Below are 23,079 nucleotides of genomic sequence, written 5' to 3'. Positions count from 1 at the left end.
AATTTCTGGGTTTCCTGCTGTGTTCTAGTTGGTGGTTCTCTTCTTGAGGTTCTGCTGCATCTTAGATTCCATTAATCATTCCAGTTAGTTTTCAACAAATCCACTGTCTTTTTGTTAAGCTAATTTGATTGGGCTTCTATTCCTTTCACCAACAAATAAAAGTCCTCCTATTCAATTACTCAATAATTTATTTCTTTTAATACTTTATATAAATTATTTATATTTTGGCCCGTGCTACCTTTTGAAGATATAAATTTCACAAGCTTCTTAACTCATATCATCTAAAGGGCAAGTCTTTCAAGTGTCAAGAAATGCTTTCTAATCTCAGATTTTATGTTAATTTTGTGTTCACCCTAACTATATCCTTAATTATTTAAGAACTTTGCTCACATCCACGGTCTCTTTAGTACTGTTCACTTTATGCATTTTTGGTAGTCTACTTTGTGCCAGACAAGGTATGTGGTGACATAGACTCAAAGATGAAGGAAGAGATACTAATTTAGTAGAAAGAGATAATAATGAAGGAAGAGATCTCATAATCCAATAAAAGAAAAATATTTGTAAATAAATAATGGAGATGTAATGTGCCAAAAAGTGCCATAAAGGTGCATTCAAGATATGAACAAGGGAGTAACTAACACTCTAACTAGTAATAGATATTTATTTTTTCCCCAGCTTGCCATCCCCCAATTTTTCTAGAAACTTCTCCATCACCTTCTCCATCCATATAGTGCTTCTTCTCTTCTCCCAAAGAAGCTGAATGCTCTTACATGATCTTATATTCCAACTCCACTCTGGCCACAAACACTGGAAACCTAATGCAAGCTGGGAAAATTACTGTACCCTGTATTCAGCCCCACAAATTATCCCCAATGAGTCTCACCTCCTGTTATTCACATACTTGTGTGGTCCCCTCCTACACTGAATGAGGGTGATCTGCTTAACTATTAGACTACTAAGGAAAAACAAACTATGACTTCTATGTCTAGGTCATAGAAAATATTAGAGAGTTATAATGTATGATAATTGTATCTTCATAAAAAATTAAAAAATTTTAAATAAAAATAAATTAAAAAACAAGAAAATATTACAGCTTTTGTCTTGCTCCTTTGGATCACTCATTCTGGGGGAAGTCATGTCTTGAGAACACTCAAGCAGCCCTATGAAGATGCCACACAGCATGGAACTAAAGCCTCCAGACAACAGCCAGCATTAACTTAGCTGAGTTAAGTTAAATGAGTTCCCTTGGAAGTGGGTCCTTCAGCCAAGCCAAGCCTTCAGATAACTAAAGTTCTGACTGACATCTTGACTGAATCTTCATCAGAGACCCTGCAGCCCTCACCCAAGTCAGGCCAATGAGTGATTCCTCCCACCCCACAATATTTTGACAATATAACATTTATACGATGTAAAACTTAAATGCTATCAGTAACCATGTTTCCACCAGGTGAAGAAAACCAGTCTTAAGTGAAAAAGGATGAAGTTGGCACAGAAACAGAATAGCATGGAGAAAGACATAATGGTATTAGGATTCTATTCGAATTATTCCTGACACTTGGCTGGACCTTGCCCTTTCTTTGGCTTAGGTATTTGACTCTGCCCCAGAGTCTACCACCCAGATATTATTACCTTAAGACTTTTGCATATCTTGGTCATCTCTCATCCGTTGGCCCAATCCTTCACTATAGTTTCTGTGCAAATGTCATTTAACCAATGAGACCATCATGCCTGAAATAGATCATCCAATGTGTGGTGGCTTTTTAATTTATCAACTTGACTACATGGAACATTTCCTAGAATTCACTTTCTTGTATGTTTCTAGTTAGAGTAGGCCACAAGGAATATTTTGAGTGATTTGGAGGGTGACATGGAAGCAGCAGCTGGAACTGCAACTGCTTTATCTTACCCTGGATTCTCCTTCAGCTACTCCAACTTCTGGTGTAATATATGTTTAGCTCTGTATTAAGGAGCCCCAGCCTCTGTAGGATACCCTTATCACCAAGGTCAGAAGCAACAAGAATGAACACAGGCTTCCATCTATCCTTGGAGGTTATATCTCAAGCTTATGGATTCCAGCCTGCCCCTAGTTATCTTTCCCACTTCCCATCCATTTTCCCTCCTAGTATTAGCAGACACAGAGACAAAGCCTTATAGAGACTCTTCATCTAGTTCCTACCATTGTGTAAGGCCAAATAAAGAGATAGATAGATTTAGATAGATAGATAGATAGATAGATTGATTGATAGATAGATAGACAGACATAGAATTACAGATACATAAATATATAGATTTATAGACACATAAATATATATATATCAGAAAAGTCTAATAAGTTTTTGAAGGATAAATAGATTTCCATAAGATAGAAGAAAGAGTATTGGGGACAAAAATGCTCCAGGCTAAGGAACCAGCATATTCAAAGACAAAAAAGTATGAAATGGCTCATTAGGAAACATGTTTTCCCTAGAATGCAAATTGCAGAGGCAGTGGTAGGATGAAAAATTAAAGAAGTAATAAAAGCCATATACTGAAGAGCCTCAATACTCCACAATAGAGTTTAGACCTATTTTACAGGTAAGTTTTCACAAAAATTTTTGTGCATAAAAACCACTTTCTAAAAACATATGTGAAAAATGCAGACTCCGGGTTCCCATCCCCAAAGATTCTGATTACTTAAGTCTGTGATAGGAATTTGGATTTTTAATATGCCATCTAAATGATTCTAGTCAAAGATCTAAGGACTACACTTGATGACCATCACAGTACAATGGGGATCCACTGGAGGGTTTTAGCCAGGAGTAAGTATCATTTGATGAGATCTGAATTTAGAAAAATTACTCTAGATGCAGTATGGCATAACAGATTTGAAGAAGGTATATCTGAACATAGAGAGATTTATCAGAAAGTTGTTATGATAATCCAAATAGCCCCAACTAAGGCAGCAGAAATAGCAATGATATTATGGAGGGAGGGAAATAAAATTTAAGAGATAAAATCTAATGATTGGGATGGTAGGGAGGTCTAGGAGGATCCCAGATGATTCCCAGATTTTTCCCCTTAGGAATTAGTTGGATGATTAGATAGAAAATACAGATGAAAACACAGATTCTGTGGTTGGAATGTATTTAAAATTAATGAGTTTGGTATGATAGAGTAAGTTCAACATGCCTGTGTAACATACTCATGTGTAGTAGTATAGTGTAGATGTATAGTAGATAGTTACATGCATGCTATTAATCAGGAAGATTTTCCCCCCACACCTGATGTTTCCATGCTGTGGGACTTCCATTACAGTAACACTTCAGTTCTCCATTTTCCTCTTCACTCACTGCTTTTCAGGGAGGAGCAAGGTACCTGACTGGTGAATTTGGAGTAAGGAATTGAGGTATGTGCAGCTCAACCCATTCTTTCCTCTTTCTTTGAGATATGCCTGCCTGTAGAATGTAAATATTGTATGTATGTGCAATTACATGTAGAAAACAGAATACTGAAGAGCCTGGAAGACAGAGGACAAAGCAGAAGCTGTAAGGCTGTCCAGGCAGCTGCCAGCGAAAACAGGTCATGTTCTTTCAGAGAAGGTCTTAGAAGTTGTCTTAGTCTGTTCAGCCTACTTTAACAGAATGCTATGGTCTGAGTGGCTCATAAAAAAACAGAAATTTATTTCTCAGGTTTCTGGAGAGTAGGAAGTCCAAGATCAAGGTGCTGGCAGATTCCATGTCTGGTGATGGCCTGCTTCCTGGCTCAGAGCCAGCTGTCTTCATATTGCATCCTCACATAGTGAAGCGGTGAGGGAGCTCTCTGGACTGTCTTTAATAATGGCACTAAGACCATTGATGAGGGCTCCACTTTTATGACCTGATCCTCACAAAGGCCCACCCCCAAATACCATCACACTAGGGGTCAGGATTTCAACAGATGAATTTGGGGAAGGACATGAATATTTAGTCTATAACAGAAATAGAGGCTGACAGAGGTCCTTAGCATAAGAAGGGACCAAAGTGACCTGAGAAGTACCCATAGAAAATCTGACTCACCACCTACAAGGCAGAGGCCATCACCTTGGCAGAGTTCATCCACAGACAGACACACAAAGCCAGAGAGCAGACCAGTTACACAAGTCAGTCCTACCTTCCTTCCTAGTGATCTTCAAACTGATGTATCAGGAGAGAAGAGGCAGAATGAAAGAGCTGATCTTGAAGGTCCTTGGACCATGGGTCAAGTTTCAGCTGGTGAAAAAGTAGAGATATGATTAGAGTTATAAGTGGCTTTTTAACAACTAAAAGGGTCCAGCAAGCTGTAGGATCTTCTTAATCATGTCTACTAAGGGAGAGCTGATGCAGCACAACTGAGGACAGAGATGGGAGAAAAATAACATCTTTAATGTTTGTACTCCATCAAGTTTATTCTATTTGATAAATTGGTTCAGATGTTCAGATGGACTTTTTTCTGGGGTTGAAAGTCATTGTATTCTCAAAGAGTTATATGACCCAATTAAGGAAAATGATGCATTGTGACCACTGAGAAGAGAAGAGGACTAAGGGCAGAACCCAGGGGTATACCGACACGAAAGGGTCAAGAATGGGAAGAAGAGCTAGTAAAGACTGAAAAATCAGAAGAGGCAAGCCAAGGGAGGCATTCAAGAAGGAAGGGGTTCTACAGTAATGTATGCTGATCCCAAGCCCCACCAGCCTATGGATACAAATCTGATCACATTAATTCCCAAACATCACAGACTCTACCTCTCATCTGTGTAACTGCTTTCAACCTCAGCCCCTGAAGTCTTTTTGAGAAGATTTTCAAGAGAATAGTTTCTTTGCTGTGTCAATTCCCCAGTACCCCAAAGCACAGAATCCTGAATGAGCAAAAAAGGACTATATTAATTCTGTGCAGTGAAGTCACATTCTCTTCCCTATGAAAATGGGGAATATGATAGTAGCAGAGACACTGCTAGCTGTACTTTGATATTCCTTTTGTTTGTTTGTTTTTTGTTCCAGGCCACAAAGAATAAGGTTACATAACCTAGCTTTCTTTGAAGATAGGCATGCAAATGGATTAGATTCCAGTGATAGACTGTGAGCAGAAGTAATACAAGTAACTACCAGGATATTCCCTTTACCTTCTTCCAGCTAGTTGGGATTATGGAAACAGAACAGCCATCATAGAAATAGGTGACCCTGGAAATGAGGAAACTGCAGGGATGTACCTCCTTGCAATTCCTTCAATGAAGGCTGCTGGGCATGAGGTCAGTACACAGCTCGCTGATCTCAGCCCCTTCAGCTGCAGAAAGCTACCTTGCTTAAGGTCACAGTTATCCTGGATGACCCACAGATCACTATGGTAGTATAAAAGGCCTGTCTATTTTGGCCTAACGCAAGACAATTCTGAGGAACTGGCCAAAGCTATGCATCACAGCCTGCATTGCACCTTGACTTTTCCCTCTGCTCAATCTTGATCTTCCTCAAACCAATCAGACAGGTCTTTGTATGGCTGCTCCCTTGGGCTGCAATGCTTTTTGCCCACAGAGTCACAGAGTGAAATTCCTGCATGTCCTTCTAGTCTTTGTTCAAAACTCATCATCTCAGTGAGCCTCGCCCTGACTACCCTATTTCATCCTGTAGACTATCTGCCCCACCAACATTCCTGATCCTCCTCGTACTGCTCTATTTTTTCTTTTTTTTTGTGCACCTACCACTCTCTAATATGCTATACCACTTACTTATCATGTTTTTATTTATGTTCTCTCTCCTCCAACAGGATGTTAGGTCCCCAATAGCATGAGGACATGGGTCTTGGTTTTGTGCACTATGCATCCCATGCACCAACAATAATGGCTAGCATGTAGCTGACATTCAGTAAATGTTTACTGAATGGATGAATAAGTGAATAATTCTCAAGGAAAATTTTGCAGGTATTCACTTTTCAGGACCCTCAATTCCAAAAACCATTTGGAAAGAATTCTGTGGCAGCAGATTCATTAAGTATTATATATTCTATATTATCCAATAAGAAAAAATTGGTCATGTATTTTTATGGAGTATCCTAAGTCACTCCTTTTAAAGTTTACATTGATTAGCATATTTTCTCTCTCTCTCTCTCTCTCTCTCTCTCACACACACACACACAAATAAATAAATAAATAAATAAATAAATAAATAAATAAATAAATAAATAAAATCTCTAAACATTATGATGCCTTATTTCACAGGTTAGGCCTGTGATTTCTGTTCCAAGGAGATGGCCACTGAAAAGAATGATTTTCCTTAAAACAGGAAATGTAGAAAAAGCAAATCTGAAATTCTCAAGTGTGGTGATTCAGTACAGCTTGCTGGGTTACTTGACAGGGTATGATTACTTCTAATAGGAACTGTCTGTTCTCAAGTACAATTCCCTGCAAGTGAGCTATGGAAACTTTCGCCTCATATTACCAGCTTCTGAAGAGGGCAGTATTTGTGAGGCTTCAGAAAATTTCCTTTAAAACATGAACTAGACCAGCTGAACAATTCCATGGAGTTGGCCTAAAGATGTATTTCTGTTACTTTGAACTCTCAGGGGACTTTCCTTTCCTAAGTTCCCATTTTTTCAACATTTGTCTTGAGAGTTAGTAAAGGCTATCTAAATGTCATTATGTAATTAGAAAGGCAGTCATGAGATTATGATTATAATTTAAACCATTTAAAAAATAATAATTTTAAAATATTTGCAAGTAAAACAGATCATTGGACTTTGAACAAAATATTTATTATTATTTATTAACTACTTTTTAGTTATTAATAAGGGGTGGTGGGAGTATAGATGTTAATTATATTGCTTTTTTTGTTTGGGGGCTATGTTAATAACTTCAAGGGAAAAAGGCAGATACTCCAACACTGAAGTTGCCTTCAATCAATCTACCCCTCACTCATTCAGGCTCTGCAAAGCAGAGTTCATAATGTAATAAAAAACATTAGACTTAAGGTCCAAATGGAGTTTACCTTTGGGCAACTTTTCTATCCTTTCAATATATTGTTCTGCAGCAAAAAACTAAAGATTCATTAAGAGAAAGATTGCCTTCTTTAAAAATATATTAAGAATCATGTATTCAAAGCCTCAGTGAACCCCTATTTTGATTACTTTACCAGCCTCCAACTGGTTTTTGATGAAACTTAATTATCATCAAATGGATAATCAGAAAGCCAGTAGAGGGTAACAATTGGAAGCTGTATTGTATTTCATGTAGTTATATTTAGCTGGGTTTCTCTCTCTCTCTCTCTCTCTCTCTCTCTCTCTTGTTGGCAGCCGCGCTCAGAAAATAGTGCCCAATGCAGGGCAGCCGGAAGGCCCCGAACTTCCTAATGACAAATCATCCCACACCACTAAACTACATGCTAATTGCGCCTTGGCATAAGGACCAATGAGACCCACCAAATGGTTATGCTAATAAGGCATATGGAGCCGCACCAACCAGGTCAGAGCATGAGAACTATATAAGCAAGCCTCTCCTTCCCCTCTGGGTCCTGCCCAACTCATTTGTTTCACAAAGAGCTGAAGAATAAAGCTTTCTGCAGAAGAATCCTGCTGTTGTTGCGTGCTGTTCTTGCCGGCGAGGACGGGGCGCGCGACAAGTGGTGCCGAATCCCGGGAACCAGAACATCACCGGCACAGGGAGGACCCTTCAGACATCTGGAGAGGATTCAGAACTGCAGGTCAGAAGAAAGCCCGGAGGGGTAAGTTCCGAGAGGCCCCTGCTTTTTAGGATGATGGTTGATGGTTCTCTGTAAATAAGGAGGCACCATGGGGAATGCACCGTCATTAGTCACGGCGCTGCAGACAGCTCTCAAAGAGCGAAACTTGAAGGTCTCCAGCAAAGTCTTAGGATCTTTTGTGAAGGAGATAGACCGTGTGGCCCCCTGGTTCATTTGTTCAGGGTCCCTCTCAATCCCGAGCTGGGACAAACTGGGGAAAGATCTTGATAGAGAGGAGGAGGAGGGTAGCCTGAGGGGAGGCACCAGGCCCCTCTGGAAACTGATTAGAGCTTGTCTGCAAGATGAGAGATGTGAAAAGGTAATAAAAGAAGGTCAGAGAGCATTGACAGATATCCAAGAGAGCATGTCAGAAACGGAACGGGAAACAGAGAGCGCGCGCGGCCGAAAAAAGGCCAGAAAAACGAAGGTAAAGAAACCTCAGAGTGAGGGAGAAAGCCCACCTAGGGCAAAAGCGAAAGAGCCCCGAGAAGCGAGTGACGATCGCCTCGGAGAAAATAGTAAATACCCCTGGAAAGAGTTGAGGGACCTCCAACTCTCCAATAGGGAATCTGAGGAGGAATTAACGTCCGCAGAGGAAGGGGAAGAAAATAAAACCGCAGAGTGTAGAAGTAAGGGAACCAGCAAAGTTGAAAAGCGGACCAAGGAAAAAATGAAAGCAGGGTGTCCCCCGATGCCCGTTGCCCCGCCACCTTACGTGAGTGGCGCACTCTCCTTTTGCCACCCAGATACTCTTCAGGCAATTAGACAAATGTTTCCTGTATTTGAGGATAATGGCGTACACTCTCACCAGCCCCTGAGCCATAAACAAGTTAAGGAGTTAGCAGAATCCGTTCGGGCTTATGGAGTCAGTGCTAACTATACCATAGCACAAGTTGAGAGATTAACAGAGACAGCCATGACACCCGCAGACTGGCAATATGTAACTAAGGCATGCCTTTCTAGTATGGGGCAATACATAGAATGGAAGGCATTGTGGCATGATATCAGCATGACCCAGGCACGCGCAAACGCGGCCGAAGGACAGCCTGCGTGGTCATATGATATGCTGACGGGCCAAGGACAGTGGGTAGCTGACCAGACCGCCTTCCCCTTACAGGTATACGCACAAATAAACACGTGCGCCGCCAAGGCATGGAAAGCCCTCACCAACAAAGGAGAAGTATCAGGCAATTTGACAAAAATTATTCAGGGGCTGAGCGAGCCATTTTCTGACTTTGTCGCTCGTATGATGGAGGCCGCAGGCAGAATATTTGGAGATCAGGAACAAGCAATGCCCCTAGTGGAGCAATTAGTATTTGAACAATGTACCAAGGAATGCAGACAGGCGATAACACCCTGGAAACAAAAAGGGATACATGCCTGGTTGAAAGCCTGTAGAGAAATAGGAGGGCCACTCACCAATGCGGGCCTAGCCGCGGCCATATTACAGAGCCACAAACAAGCCAGGATCACTAACAGAAGTATTAAATGCTTTCACTAATCTGTCACGAGGCCTGTCCCAGTATCTTTCAGGAAACTGGTCCCAGGACTTTGATGGAGCACTAGAAGAACTGCGGCGAGAAATAATCCACATCAACTCCACCCGTCTAGATATCTCCGTAGCAGAAGGACTCTCTTCCTGGTTCCTCAGAGCTCTCTCCCACGTCAAGGAGTGGGCGGGCATGGCTGGGATGGGCGTGTTCATGCTTGGAGGTCTCATGCTCCTACTCTGGTTGTTATGCAGACTCCGCAATCAACATAAGGACAAGGTGATCCTTGCTCAAGCCCTAATGGCGATAGACATTGGCGCCTCTCCCCAAGTGTGGCTCAATATGCTTAAGAAGGAAGCTCAGCTTTAGCTTGAGGTAGCTCTTGCACCCTGAGCCCATGTGGCACTGCACCAGGCCCGAGTACCTCAATGCTTAATCACAGCTTTCTTTAAGAAGCTCATGGTGCAAGAGGGTTGAGAAAAAGGGTCCAAACCCTTTGTACCAAGCGGTCCCAACGCCAGCCAGAGGATGCGAGGCAAAGCACTGCAAGAGGTCTTGGACCCCTCTGAGAGGCATGCCTGACTGCATAGGGGTAGATGCCCAGAACCCCTCTCCAAAAAGGGGGCATCAGGAAGTATGATGGAGGTCAGGCCTCTGTCTCCGCCTCTGCTGGCAAGTTCCGCCTTGAGCTTCTGTTAGACAAAAAAGGGGGAGATGTTGGCAGCCGCGCTCAGAAAATAGTGCCCAATGCAGGGCAGCCGGAAGGCCCCGAACTTCCTAATGACAAATCATCCCACACCACTAAACTACATGCTAATTGCGCCTTGGCATAAGGACCAATGAGACCCACCAAATGGTTATGCTAATAAGGCATATGGAGCCGCACCAACCAGGTCAGAGCATGAGAACTATATAAGCAAGCCTCTCCTTCCCCTCTGGGTCCTGCCCAACTCATTTGTTTCACAAAGAGCTGAAGAATAAAGCTTTCTGCAGAAGAATCCTGCTGTTGTTGCGTGCTGTTCTTGCCGGCGAGGACGGGGCGCGCGACACTCTCTCTCTCTCTCTCACTCTCTCTCTCTCTCTCTCAGAACCCTGGGGATGATCCTCTTGCATCTTCCTTCAAGCATCTTCTAGTGTCTTGATATTAATCATTTTCTCAAATTCCTTGTCATGTAATACAGACTTTACTTATTCCTTGGCCTTAGTAGGTACACTTCTTCATGAACAATAAATAGCTCTTTGGCTATTCATTGAAAGTACATTGCCACTCACAAACCAGTTTCTGGAATATTCCTGAAATGGGTGTGTGTTGCACTGTGCAGATCACCTTTAAGACCCAAGGCTCACATTTCTGTAGTTACAGGAGTGTTGGCTCTGAGGGCTCACAGGTGAATTGCTCACTACCAAAGCTGCTGCCTCATCAAAGGTCCACTTCCCTCAGCCAGGAGTATCCATATGCAAAAAGTGCCCCATGTGCAGGGACACAATTGCCCCATCATCTCACCTTGAGACAACTTTGAAAGAACATCCCAGTCCAAAAGCTACCCATAGAATTGACAGAGGCCATTGTTAGGCCATTATTGTCACGCATCACAGTTCAACTATTCCTTCTGCTCAGTCTTAATTCCTTGACAGTTATTAAGAACCATGTCATAGTTCCAGCAATTGGCCATGCCAGTGCTCTACCTAAACCTTCTCAGAACTTCTGAAGGATCCACTTAATCCTTTTCTCTGAAGTGCTCTGACTGATTTTGTCACAATTATATCTATGATGCCATTTTCAAAACCATAAACTAAATTTTCATGGATCCTCTGAGACTAGCTGGTAGTTTACTTCTTGTCTTTTGTATAGAGTGTCTTCATCATTTTCTTAGCTATCAGCCTTTAAACCATGGCACTGGCTGGCCCTTCAACAGCAGCTTTTACAAATGCCACAAGGCTTGAGACCACTCCTCTGTCCTCAGGACTAATATGATTTACAAGAAATCAAGTTCAATAATAAGGACATATGTTTACTCAATAACTTGTTTCAAATAGCACCTAATGTCTTCAGATTGTACTTGGGATATTATATAAAACTAAGTTGATTTCAAAATGAAAACTTAAGTTCCACATTTTTTATGTTTTTAAAAGCAGCCCAAATGTTTCTTATCAAGAGGTTAGAAATTACTCACCCAAGTTACTTTAATCTTTAACCCCATTTATCCCAGTACATGGTTAAATGGTAAAATAAAGCTTGATAGATTCCTGAAAATACTCCTAGAAGTTGACTATATATATATATATATATATATATATATATGACAATCTTAAACTCTACTAAAGATTCTATATCTCTATGGAAATTTGCACCTCAGTGACTTCAGCTTCTGCCATAAACTGCCAAAGCACAACCTGAGATGCATTTATTGTGCATGACACATAATATACATTATATACCAAGTCCTGAAAAGTTCAGAACAATAATGAGATCAGTCAGTGCCTTGACACTTGTATTCATTGAGATTTTGGTTGCAGGTAGCAGAATATCAACCTTCAACTATCTGAAATATTGAAGTAAATTTGCGGATTATGTTGCAGAATAGTTCAAAAATCAGACCTCAGATAAGCTTTCATTCAGCCCAGCAGCTCAAAAATTAGGACAAGTACCCAGTTTCCTCACCCTTAAGTTTTTGGCTTGGCCTCTTCAATGTTGACTCCATTTTCACCAGGCCCTCTTTATGGTCACAAACATGGTTGTCTACAATTTTGGAGCTACTTTCTTGAGGTCTTGTTTCTAGCAAAAAAGTGAGAGTTTGCTTCCCCAACAATTCAAATGAATTCTGAGAATGGATATTCTTTGTACCTTATTGCCCTAGATTGTGGCATGTTTTCATCTATGAACCAGTCATTGGGTCAGGGGGATGAAATACATTGACTGGCTTAAGCTGATCAGGACCTACCCTTGGAGCTCCTGGTGCAGGGGTCAATCCCACTCAAATTATATGATTGAGAAATTTCAGGTACTGCTAGGAAGAGAGAAAGGATTACTGAGAAAGCAACAACAAATGTTCAGTACAATATTAAGTCCAAAGTCATGGACTTGGGCTTTCTATCAAAATAAAATATAAAGTAAAATATAGCTTCAATTTGGTTTTTGCTTTGTATTCTAAGAATTTGAACTCTGAAGAGGTTTTAGGTGAAGATATACTTTAGTTTTTATTGCTGGTAGGTACCTCCTCCTTTTAGGTATTAAATGTGGTTGTAAAAATTTTCATGGTACCACCACTTGGTGTTAGTAAACTAGAATAATAGAGTCCAACAAATTTATCATCTGAAGTCATATTCTTTAAGAGATTTCTTTACTTTACCAGTTATCTATAATTGACTCCCATCTTTGACTTCCATTTTGCCTGGTTCTTGTTTTCCAAACTACATTTTATAGTGATGCCCATACCTACTTCCTACTTTTTTATAATTGTAGACTAGATAAATTCCAACATGTAGTAACGACAATCTCTTCCATTCTTGAGAAACAGAGAACTACATATATTACTCCCCTTCATCCATGTTTCATATGTAATAAGTTCATATTCTTGATGTGTCATATGTCTGTCTGTTCTTTCTCTTATTTCTTGCCAACCCACTAGTTAGAACTTCAATAATTTCATACCTGGATTTCTCATGAGTCTCCTTGCTGACTGCCCTCATGAAAAACTCTCCTCCCTCCAATCTATTCAGCAAAATACTTTTATACTAATATTACTTAAATAATTATAGCAACTATTTACAAGGGCTTGCTTTGTGCTAGGTATTTTAAAACACTTACCTCATTTTATTTAATAATTACAAAAACTCTGTAACATAGGTATTATTCTCATCTTATAGGTGAGAAAGTTGAGACCCAGGAAAGTTAGTAACTTGACCAAGGCCACACACATTAGAGGCAGCAAAACTGGTTATCTGAAAACATGTCAGTCATACTTCAAAGCCTGTGTTCCTTCCATCACAACAGGATGCTGCTCTATGACTTCAGGACACTCCTGTTTTGAAAGGAGTTACCTACTGATGCCCCTAAACAATAGAAGTGAACATCTGTGCATGGCTTTTAAGCCTGCTATGATTATATCCTACCTAAAGGTTTCTCCAGCGACTTCAATGTGCACAACTCTCTTCAGATGTATCTCTTCAACCTGTCTCCTATAAATCAGCTTATGTTTGTTATGCTACACTTTTAAAAAAATCGTGATTATTATAATAATACATGCTAACTTAAAGGTTAAGTAATATAAAAATGACTAAAGTAGAAAATGGAAGTCCACCATATTTAGACTTAGCATTATGAATAGAATATAGGTCATAGATGTCTAATTGCAGACATTAATCCAAAAGAGAAGTCATGATTTTTACATTTTATCTGGGCTGTCCTAACTGGCATCAAAATGGCTGCATCAAAGTGGCATGTAAAAAATATCTTACTTCTGGTTTTTCTTGGCTTGTTTGCCTTCTTTTCTGCTATTGCCTATTTAGATCTCAGTTATTTTTCAGGGCCTAGCTGAAGTAATACATCTTGACCCCTTTTCCCCTTTTAAAATTGAACTTCTTTACTGTTCATAAACAAAACATAAAAACCATTTAAAAAATTTAGCACCAGGAAGTAGGTATGGGCGTCACTAAAAAATTTAGCACCAGTCAGTTCTCACTGACTCTCCTCTCTACTTAGAGCCTGTACCACATAATTAGCATTTAACTATGTGTTTTTTGCATTGTTTGTTATTATTTCATGTGTGTAAGAGTAGGTGACAAGGATGTGGGTGAAACTGTACTATGGGCATCTGAGGATTCAAATACTGTATGAAACATAATTGATGTGTAACTTAAAAAACACCAAAATAATATCAAAGTAACATAAAAATTTGCTCAATTTTACCAAAATTATAAATGTGACTATCCTTTGGATCAGCAATTCTACTTCAAGGAAGTTGTCCTAAAGAAATAGTCACACACCTGTACAAAATGCATGTACTCAACATTGTTGATAAAAGCAAGGGATAAAATGGAAACAACCCAAATATCTATGTACATGTTTGCTTGCTTATACTTTCCTCTATTAGGCACACATATAGTAGAATAACAGCCAGCTATTAAAAACTGACAGATCTGTGAACACTGGCATGGAGAGAGATCCAAAATATATTTTAAAAGAAAATTTCAGAACAGTATATGTTGCATGATTTCTTAAAAATATAAATTACACAGGTATAAGTATATACGCTTAGTGGATTTTTAAAAACATGTTTTTCAAAGTGTCATCTATTTATATCAAAATCATCTATAATAAATGTTAAAAATATACATTCCTGGACGTAATACTAGCATACTTGATCTTAATACTACATACTTGATCTACTGCTGACCTAGTATACTAGATCTCCTGAATCACAATCTGGTGCAAAACAATCATCCTACATGAATCTCATGCCCAAGACAATGTGAGGATTCCTGGATTAACAAGGCTCCTCCAAGTGCAAGGGGGCTTTCCCTTTGAATTTACTTTATACTCTTCTGTATTAAAAAAAATTACGGTCATTTATTACATATGTAAGTATCTACTAGAGATTTTGGAGGTTTAGAAGACTGCAACATGAAATACTGATTTTCTTAGTCATGTAAATGAGAAAATACATTACCAATTTATCTTAGTAGGAGAAAAGATTAAATCAAAGGCTAGAAATTTGACATTATATAACAGAGTAATCAAATTTTCCTTCATTTCTTCAACAAATATTTGCTGAGTATCTGTGTTCTAGGTACTGTTCTATATAACAAAGGTAGAGCAAAGAACATTAGACAAGGTTCTTACCCTCAAGGAGCTTAGAGTGGGGAAGAAGCAGACAAATTGAAAATTATACAGTAGACAAGATAATTGCAGGCTGTTGTTAGTAACAGGGTGATATGATAGAGAGTAAAGTGGGAGTCAGGTGAGGGATAAGGGAAGGCTTTTTTCAGAAGTGATTTTTGATTGAGACCTGAAAGATGAGAAGAACCAGTCATATGAAAAGTTGAGCAGAAGCCACAATCCTGATCTGGGCAAGAGCTTGACATATTTGACAGACAGAAAGAAAGAAACTCAGTGAACCTGGAGTGGTATGAACAGAAGGGTGGTACCAATGAGGTTGGAGAGGTAGCCAGAGCTAGGTCATATAAAGAATTCAGATCTTACCCTAGGAAGCTGGTGATTGGTTTTAAGAAGGAAGTGATTTACCTCTTTTACATTTTAAGTGATTACTTTCATATCTTTTGACCTGATATTTTCATCTAGAGGAATTTCTCCACAAGAAAAATGTTTTACAGAGATATGCATAATGAGAATTTTCTATAGACAAAATATTGAAGAAAACCCCAAAATACAGTGAATGTGTAAGCAAAAAATGATTTAGAAATATATGGATTATATGGCTATTCAAAATGATAAGCATATGGATTACAAAAGCACACCACACTAAAATAGGCATAAGAAATGAAGTCAAGCTAAAAAAATTTTTGACAGACCTATAATGTAAAAAATGATATCTCTAACATATTTTCACAGTTCTAAAATCTATCTACTCTGCCTTAACTATGCTCCAATGATGATATAAAACATATATCTTAAATTTAAACAAGGAATTCAAACAGCCATAAAAAGTAAGTACTTAACAAAGATTAGAAAAAAAAGGTATGTTTGGGGCTTAATATTTATGGGAAATTTTGCCTTCTGTAAATTGCTTAAATCATAACAACAACACAATCAAGTGCTATCCTTTAACAATGAGAAATACTTCAATGAAGCCCATTTTCTCTATTTGTGCTTGACTGAATACAATGAGAAACTAACAGTGATCTTAGTTTTTTTCAAAAGAATGAGGATATGTAGCACATCATCAATCATTTTGTTTCACAGCACTGATTCTCCACAACTTTATAAAAGATTTTATTCAGTGCCTGAATTACTAAGAACTATTGTAAGGATATAGAAATAATTTTTAAATTGGTTATATTACCACAAATGGTAAAAAGACCAAATCCTGTTATTTCTGAGTTCATGCTCATCAAATTACTGAAAAATCTGATATAAAGGAGCACTGCTACACTTCCTCTTGACAGGAATTAGCATGTAAATTAAAATTAAAGCAAACACTACATTAATAAGTATAAAATTAGGAATATCTCAATATAGATAGTAATTGAATATGACAACATATTACTTGGTATTTGTATATAGATCTAAGGTTTTGTATATTAGTTTTCTACCAACAGCTATACAATCCAATACCTAAAGTAAAAGTATACTGTCAAAATAAGTTTGATAGTACACTATCAAAAAATGTAAGTGAAAGAATTATAATGAAGGTGGATATGAAAATAATCAATTAGTTCTATTCAGTACCCAGGCCAATATACAGAAAATACTGAATTATGGGAATTCAGATTTCAACCAGATGTACACACTCCACAGATTCTCCTGATGAGTTTTTAAAAAATAGATGATGTTAAGTTCCCCCTTGGAGATTTTAAACTGTAAGGCCTGAAGCGCAGTTTGTGCTTCTGTATTTGTTTAAAATCTTTATTATGTGCTCCTGATGACCTTGGCTGAGGAAGAATCACCCAAATAGGAAAGTCATTAAAGAGGAGATTGGTGGAGAACACTCCATAAAGGGAGACTTCAGCTGTGCCTTGCAAGGTGGAGGGGCTTAAATAGAGAAGAAAAGAAAACTGCAAATCATTTACTATATGAGCAGAAACTGAGGCAGAAATGGGCAAAATATTGTTGGGGAGAAAAATACGTAGACCATTCTTCAAAGAATTCTGCAAATAAAGATGGTAGTGTCCACTGAATGAGGTAATTAAAAGGTAATTTTTTATTTTAAAAATACAATTCAGTAGAGGATTGACTCCAGATATAGGGGTGAGGAAATGAATGAGTGATGGGGAATCAAGGCAGTGGGTATTTAGAGCATTCATTTGAGAATATGGCCAGGGATAGAGAGTGGAAAATAAAATGGAATTTTAACTGGTAGAGAAGAATCAAGAGAATTTTTTTTTTCCCTAAGAGAAAGAAGCCTCAACAAGTTTGCCAGCAGTGGAAAGAAATCCAATGGAGGAGAAAAGAGCAGATATTTTAGAGCTGGTAAAATTGGGATTTATATCTCCCAGATGTTTTTAATGTATTTAAGAACTAAAATAAATTACAGTGAAATTACATTCATGTAATTAAAATTCAAATCTGAGTAAATTTAATGGGAATGGGGATCACTGACAACTGAAAAGTCTCCAAAAAAGTTCAGGGCAGAAAGTGGACAATAAAGTCAAAGTTTCTGCCAACCCTACCCATTTTCTCCACTTGATCCTAGATCCACAGTCTTTGTGGAAGTAATTGAGAATAGATGGAATCACTGAACAGAAATCTTCAAGTAAGAAGATGTAGACAAGTACATATAATCTGAGCTGCAACTGGAGCCAAGTTGTGCCTCTGTTCTTGGTAATTGGTTGAGTGCTGGCTTTTGCCTCAAACCTCACTCACTAGTTTAACACCTCTTCCTCAGAAAAATCTCTTAAGGTTTATGTACTAATTACTCCAAAGCACAGAGAGAAAGAAAAAAGATTAACCTGGGCATACCAAGAAAATTGGCTTGAATAGATTACAATAACTATAATTTTTTTAAAAAGTGGTTTATCAACTCAGGATAGGATAGGTCAACAGCAACCACTCTTGATAATATAGAAAAAATCCTTAAGGTTATTCTGTTAAGCTAAAATGGACTCAAGTAGCTAAAAGAATATAGACAGATCTGTAAAGCACTTTCTCTCTCTCAAATGTGAGATGATGAGGGCCAGAGCCAAACTGCAAAGTTTTTAATTTTATATCATTGGATATAAAATTCTAAAATACAAGTATTAGAGTGCTGTTTTATTTTTTACAGGGTGGTTTTTAACTTGTATTATATCAAAGCACTATCAGGTTTTATTATTTCAGTTGACCCTCACAAAAGCCTTCTGCAGTTGAGAGAATAAAAGTTCTTTTCCCAGGCAATTCAAAGAGGTAACAGATTTAGAGCAGTTTAACAAGTTAGCTCATTGAACAAATGTCTGAGTGCCTACTATGTGCCAGTCACTATTCTAGTTAGGGATATGTATCTTGCTAATGCCTCAGCCAGAATGAGAGTTCTTGGTTTAGGATGTTGATGGAATCATAGCCACATTGCATTTATACATGACAGCTGTTCAGGAGGCTGCTTGCACACAAAGCCTAAAATGCAAGTCTCGGTAAATGTATATGCTGGAGTGTAGCAAAAAACAGAAGCCTTTTGGATATGACCTATAAAGGAAAGGCTTTTGTGTTTGACAAGTAGCATGTCTCATATATTTTTTATGGAGCAGGATGATATACACATTTTTAAAATACATTTGTATATGGATTAAAGGTTTAGGCATCTTAATTACATAACCCACAGGGTGGAAGGTATGTGTCAGTAACCATGATAAAACATATTTTATGGAGCAATTTTAAATTTAATAGCTGTATAGCTTGATTTCTTTGCATTCTCTAATTTGCAAGCAAATAGTTGCTTTATACCACAGTCATAGAGACATCACACAATGAGTTCTACTCCATAGGAGCTCAAAGAGTTCAAATAAAACTCTAAAGATTATTAAAAAAGAAAAATTATCTCAGTTTGGTCAAATCTTATTTTGAAACAGGTTCAAATTATTTGAAATTTTGAAAATTTACAGTAATGTCATTTCCGGAATGTAAAAGCAGAAGTTATTTTCTAAGTTGTCTACCCAGTGTTTTTTTTTTTTATAGAAATGATTCCTATATTTTTGAGAATTATGTCTTCCATACGTTCAAGTTTCAGATGGAGCCCAAGTCTTTTAACAATTTTTTTAGGGTCTACTTGGCTTGATTATGTTATGTTGAAAACTCTAGGCATGTGCCTATATGCACCTACACACATACATCTAGTTCCCAATTTTAAAATTTTTAAACTGTATGTTTTTCGTCCTTATTATAGGGAGATTAACAACAACTAGATAAAATAGGGCACAAAAAGTGTCTCCTTCATATCAAGTCCCAATAATAGAAGCAAAACTCACACGTTTCGAGGTTTTTACATGGTGCTGTGAACACCGTTTCGATGGTCCCTGTCTACATAGCCTTCCCGCTCTGCCAGGATGAGGATTCTTGCTATCCACATGCTGATGTGGTCAGACTAGTCAAGTGACTCTGCAGAAAAAGCACATTCCTTAGCCTACAGTATGTGTCTGCCCTCTGTTCTTGAATCATAGTTATTGGCTTTATGGGCCAAGACAAATAAGTCTTGAATCCTACAGCCGAGACCGGACACTAGCATCGGATGCATCGTAAACCCAACAGTCAAGGCGGCCCTACCGCAGGGTTTCTTAGTGGGGATGAGCTATAAAGGTAAAGCCTTTAAGAAGCGAAGCTTCATTCCGATTTAGGGTGGGTTAACCCCTCAAAGATGTTTCCTCCCTTCTCCCAATGGAAACCTCGGGACGGTTACTTGGGCCAGCCACCTCTTATTTGCAACGGAGGCTATTCTCAGATGAAACACTGAGCCCAGGCGGTCAATGGCCTGCTTCTAAATTCACATCCCTCAGTCCTGTGCTCCACTCGGAAAGCCCAGAAACTACCGGTCCTTAATCCATTCAGTCAATAGCGCCAAACATTGGAAGCTAGAGACAAGAAGGCACCAGAGGGAGAGTTTCCCGCCTCTTCTAGTCTGCGCGCTGAACTCAAAACGACACTCTGGCTCTTCGGGGGCCGTGACGCGTGCTCTACTATCCCCCACCAGCCAGGCTGCGACAGCTGCCCGCCGGCCCCTCCGCGGAGCTGAGCGGGGTCGCCAGCGGGCAAAGGCTGGCGAAGGAGGAAGAAACGCGGGAGGCGCGCTCTGCGCAGGCGCTCGGCGTCCCGCCTCTCCCGGCGTCGGCTCGCGGGCGGCCGGCGCGGGCCCTCCCACTCTCACCCGCGCCGCCTGACGGCTCCCGCCCTCGCTTCACCCCGACGCCCGGCGTGCGCGTCCTCCCGCTGGCCTGCAGGCCCGGGGCCTCAGCCTGCTTCCCAGCCGCTGCTCCTCGCAGCCCCGGCTCGCGTTCACGCTGTCGCCCGGGCCGGCGCGGCCGCGGGCAACCGCTCCCCCTCCCACACCCACCCCGCCCCCTCCCCGCCTTTTCCGCCCTCCCGTCCCACTCCCTCGGCCCGTCGCCGCCGCCGCTGCTCCAGATGAGGTGATGGCAACGGCCAACTTCGGCAAGATCCAGATCGGGATTTACGTGGAGATCAAGCGGAGCGATGGTGAGCTGCGCCGTCGCCCCTGCCGGCTGGGCCCCGCATCGGATGTGCATGGAGGGGAGGCGGGCGCCGGCCGCCTCATTGACTGCTCCGCCGGGCTGTGGGGGCGGAAAGGCGGCGGCCGCGGCGCTTTTGTGTGTGGCGTGTGTGCGAGTGAGGCCGGCGTGGGGTCTGCCTGGCGTCGTTGCAGTGCCGCAGGCGGGGAGGACCCTGCGGGGCTGGGCCGGGAAGAGGCCGGCGGGGAGGGCCCTGGTGGCGCGGGCCTCGTGTCGGGGGGCTTCGGACGGCGCGGGGGAGGGCCCGGGCCGGCGGCCTCTCGCTCCTCCCGTGGTCTCCATCCTCCCGGGAGCGGGGGCGGCGGACTGGGTTCGGGTGACCCAGCCTCATGTTTCACCCCGGGCTTTTCATCTTCTGGTCTCATCTTTGAGGCAGTGGGGGCGGGGAGAGCATGGAGACCAGTGATTTCAGTATTTAGAGAACCGACTGCTGGTCAGAGACCGAGGTGGGGAGAATAGGCCAGCCCGTGGGCTTAAACTGCTGTCTTGTCGTCAGGCTGCTTGGGCTTCCGTTTCTTCAGCATGCCTCTTTCTTTATTACTACTCCCTTATAGGGATGCGGAGTGTCCTGCTCAGCCATGAATAAGGGTGAGGGGAGCAGTGGGAAGAGGTCCTCCGTGAGCCTCTCAAAGGTGATGAGCCCGAAAGGGAAGGAGAGGGGATGAGCCCAGTCACGGCGGGCTCCGCTGGGGGGAGGGGACCGGAAGTTGATATTTTTCACACTCTCCGGAGAGGTAGCAGAGAAAACTCTACGGTGAGGCAAAGACATGCTTAATTTGAAAAAAAAAGCCTTAGGCTTATGTTTCTTTCTATAGGTTCTTTTTGGGGAAAATACTGTTTATGTCAGTGTTTTGGGGTACGGAGTGAGACGCCAGCCAGGCTTGGAAATAAATCATATCGTAAAAGAGAAAGCGCATGAAGGGAGATTAGTGAAATTTTCTTTAAATCTGAATATTGAAAGAATTAGGGGTGTGTAATATATGGAGGTGTGCAGTGTTTTTGACTCCATCTTCCTCATATACTTACCTTTTATTCATGGCTTAGTTGTTATCCTATAACCTAGTTAGTAGTAACTCGCTATCACATCCACACCCTCTTGGTTTCTAACAACTGTGACTAAGTTATATGAAGCTAGTTTGACATTCATATGATCTGTATGGTGTGTTGGAAGACCCTGTATAGCTAGTGATTTTTTTCCTATATTACATTTGAGATCAGCTGTGTTAACTGGAAGAATCATTATCCTATATGTGAATAGACAAGTTATACCACTTAGAGCTTTAGAAGTCACCCATAACACTAGTGGGAAAGAGGTGTCTCTTTTACTTGGATTGGGGTTTCTTTATATATATATGTTCTCTTTTATATATATAGTTACATATTTTTGTATTACTCTCCTTAAACAGTGCTGTGTCATTTCTCTTACATGAATGCAGGTTCACTGTGTATGAGCAAAAATAGAATTTGCATATAATTTTAAATTTTGGTGTGCAATAAAATGTAAGTTCTTCACATTCTAAGCATTTAAGTATGATTTTAGGTGTTACTGTAAAATCTATTGGATAGAAAGCAGTATCATACGACATTTGTAAGGTTTATGTGTATATTTTTTCTGGACTAACATCTTTTTTTTTTTTAACACGTATTGGACTTGAAACAATTTTGGTTCTTTTAGGGTTCTAAGATAGAGGCTTTTAATTCTTTTTTCAGTTTTCACCTGCCTGTATCAGAAACCCAGACGTGAAAGAGTATGGTGTTCTTACATAAGTGCTAGTAAACTAAAATCACATTTCAAAGCAGTTTGCCCATGAGAAATAATGGAAATTGTTACAAGGTGTAATATTCTAACCTATAGTCTTATACATACTTATATGCCCCAGATGCATAATGGAGTTGGTAGAAGGTAAAAAAAATAACTTGCAAAGAGAGTGACCATTTACATGTCTGGTGGTGTTTCACAGTAGAAATTGGTGTCTGGGAGACTCCCTTCAAGCTTTCCCTTTTTCACTTTAAAGAACCTGTTTTGTTTCCCCCCACTTCTATAGCAGAGCTGAATTGGATAGAACACTAGTGGTTCTTGTAACAGAAATAAACTTTGTAGTTGGATGAGTGAGCACTAATGTAATGCCTGAGACACTGGAAATCACCATCAGTCGAGAAGGGCTGCTCCAGACAGCTCTTAACTGGTGACTTGAAGTTCTGCATGCTTGCTAATGGTGATCCTTTTCCTTGTTTCAGAGCATGCTTCTCCTATCGGTGATACTCATATATTAATAAAATGTATTCCAAGGGCAAACAGTAAACTAAAATAGATTTATTATCACGATCCTACTCAAAACTATTTCTAGAAAGTCTTCACTGATTACTAAAATCAGATGGCCAGTCAGCCTCTGAATTCCTAAGTCATTCTGTATCACTCATTAGAAAGCATATTTCCCTAAGTATTAATATTTGGACATATTTCTCTTAGTATTGTA

The 23,079-nt window shown here is 40.2% G+C and overlaps 1 protein-coding gene and 2 long non-coding RNA genes across 6 annotated transcripts in view; 2 read left to right on the top strand and 1 right to left on the bottom strand.

Annotated features, from left to right (window-relative positions):
• The first annotated feature begins 7,272 nt into the window (after positions 1 to 7,272).
• LOC140849187 (uncharacterized) lies at positions 7,273 to 10,209 on the top strand. The gene is made up of 2 exons (XR_012130846.1): positions 7,273 to 7,703; positions 9,245 to 10,209. It is a non-coding gene; the product is annotated as an uncharacterized lncRNA (long non-coding RNA).
• Positions 10,210 to 12,162: 1,953 nt separating this feature from the next.
• On the bottom strand, positions 12,163 to 20,094 carry LOC140849196 (uncharacterized). Its single transcript, XR_012130862.1, has 3 exons — positions 19,886 to 20,094; positions 19,328 to 19,457; positions 12,163 to 12,216 (listed from the first exon to the last, which is right to left on the bottom strand). It is a non-coding gene; the product is annotated as an uncharacterized lncRNA (long non-coding RNA).
• A 173-nt stretch (positions 20,095 to 20,267) lies between these two features.
• KIF2A (kinesin family member 2A) overlaps positions 20,268 to 23,079 on the top strand; it is a 77,003-nt gene continuing 74,191 nt past the window's right edge. For all 4 annotated transcript variants that reach the window (XM_037022302.2, XM_073235832.1, XM_037022301.2 and 1 more), the window contains exon 1: positions 20,268 to 20,549. In XM_037022302.2, coding sequence (XP_036878197.1) covers positions 20,486 to 20,549 — 64 coding nt within the window. In that variant the 5' untranslated portion in view covers positions 20,268 to 20,485. The remainder of the gene's footprint in view (positions 20,550 to 23,079) is intronic.

This window comes from Manis javanica, chromosome 1 (genome assembly GCF_040802235.1).
Source record: "Manis javanica isolate MJ-LG chromosome 1, MJ_LKY, whole genome shotgun sequence".
In the NCBI taxonomy this organism is placed as follows: domain Eukaryota; kingdom Metazoa; phylum Chordata; class Mammalia; order Pholidota; family Manidae; genus Manis; species Manis javanica.
This window is presented reverse-complemented; position numbering and strand designations above follow the sequence as displayed.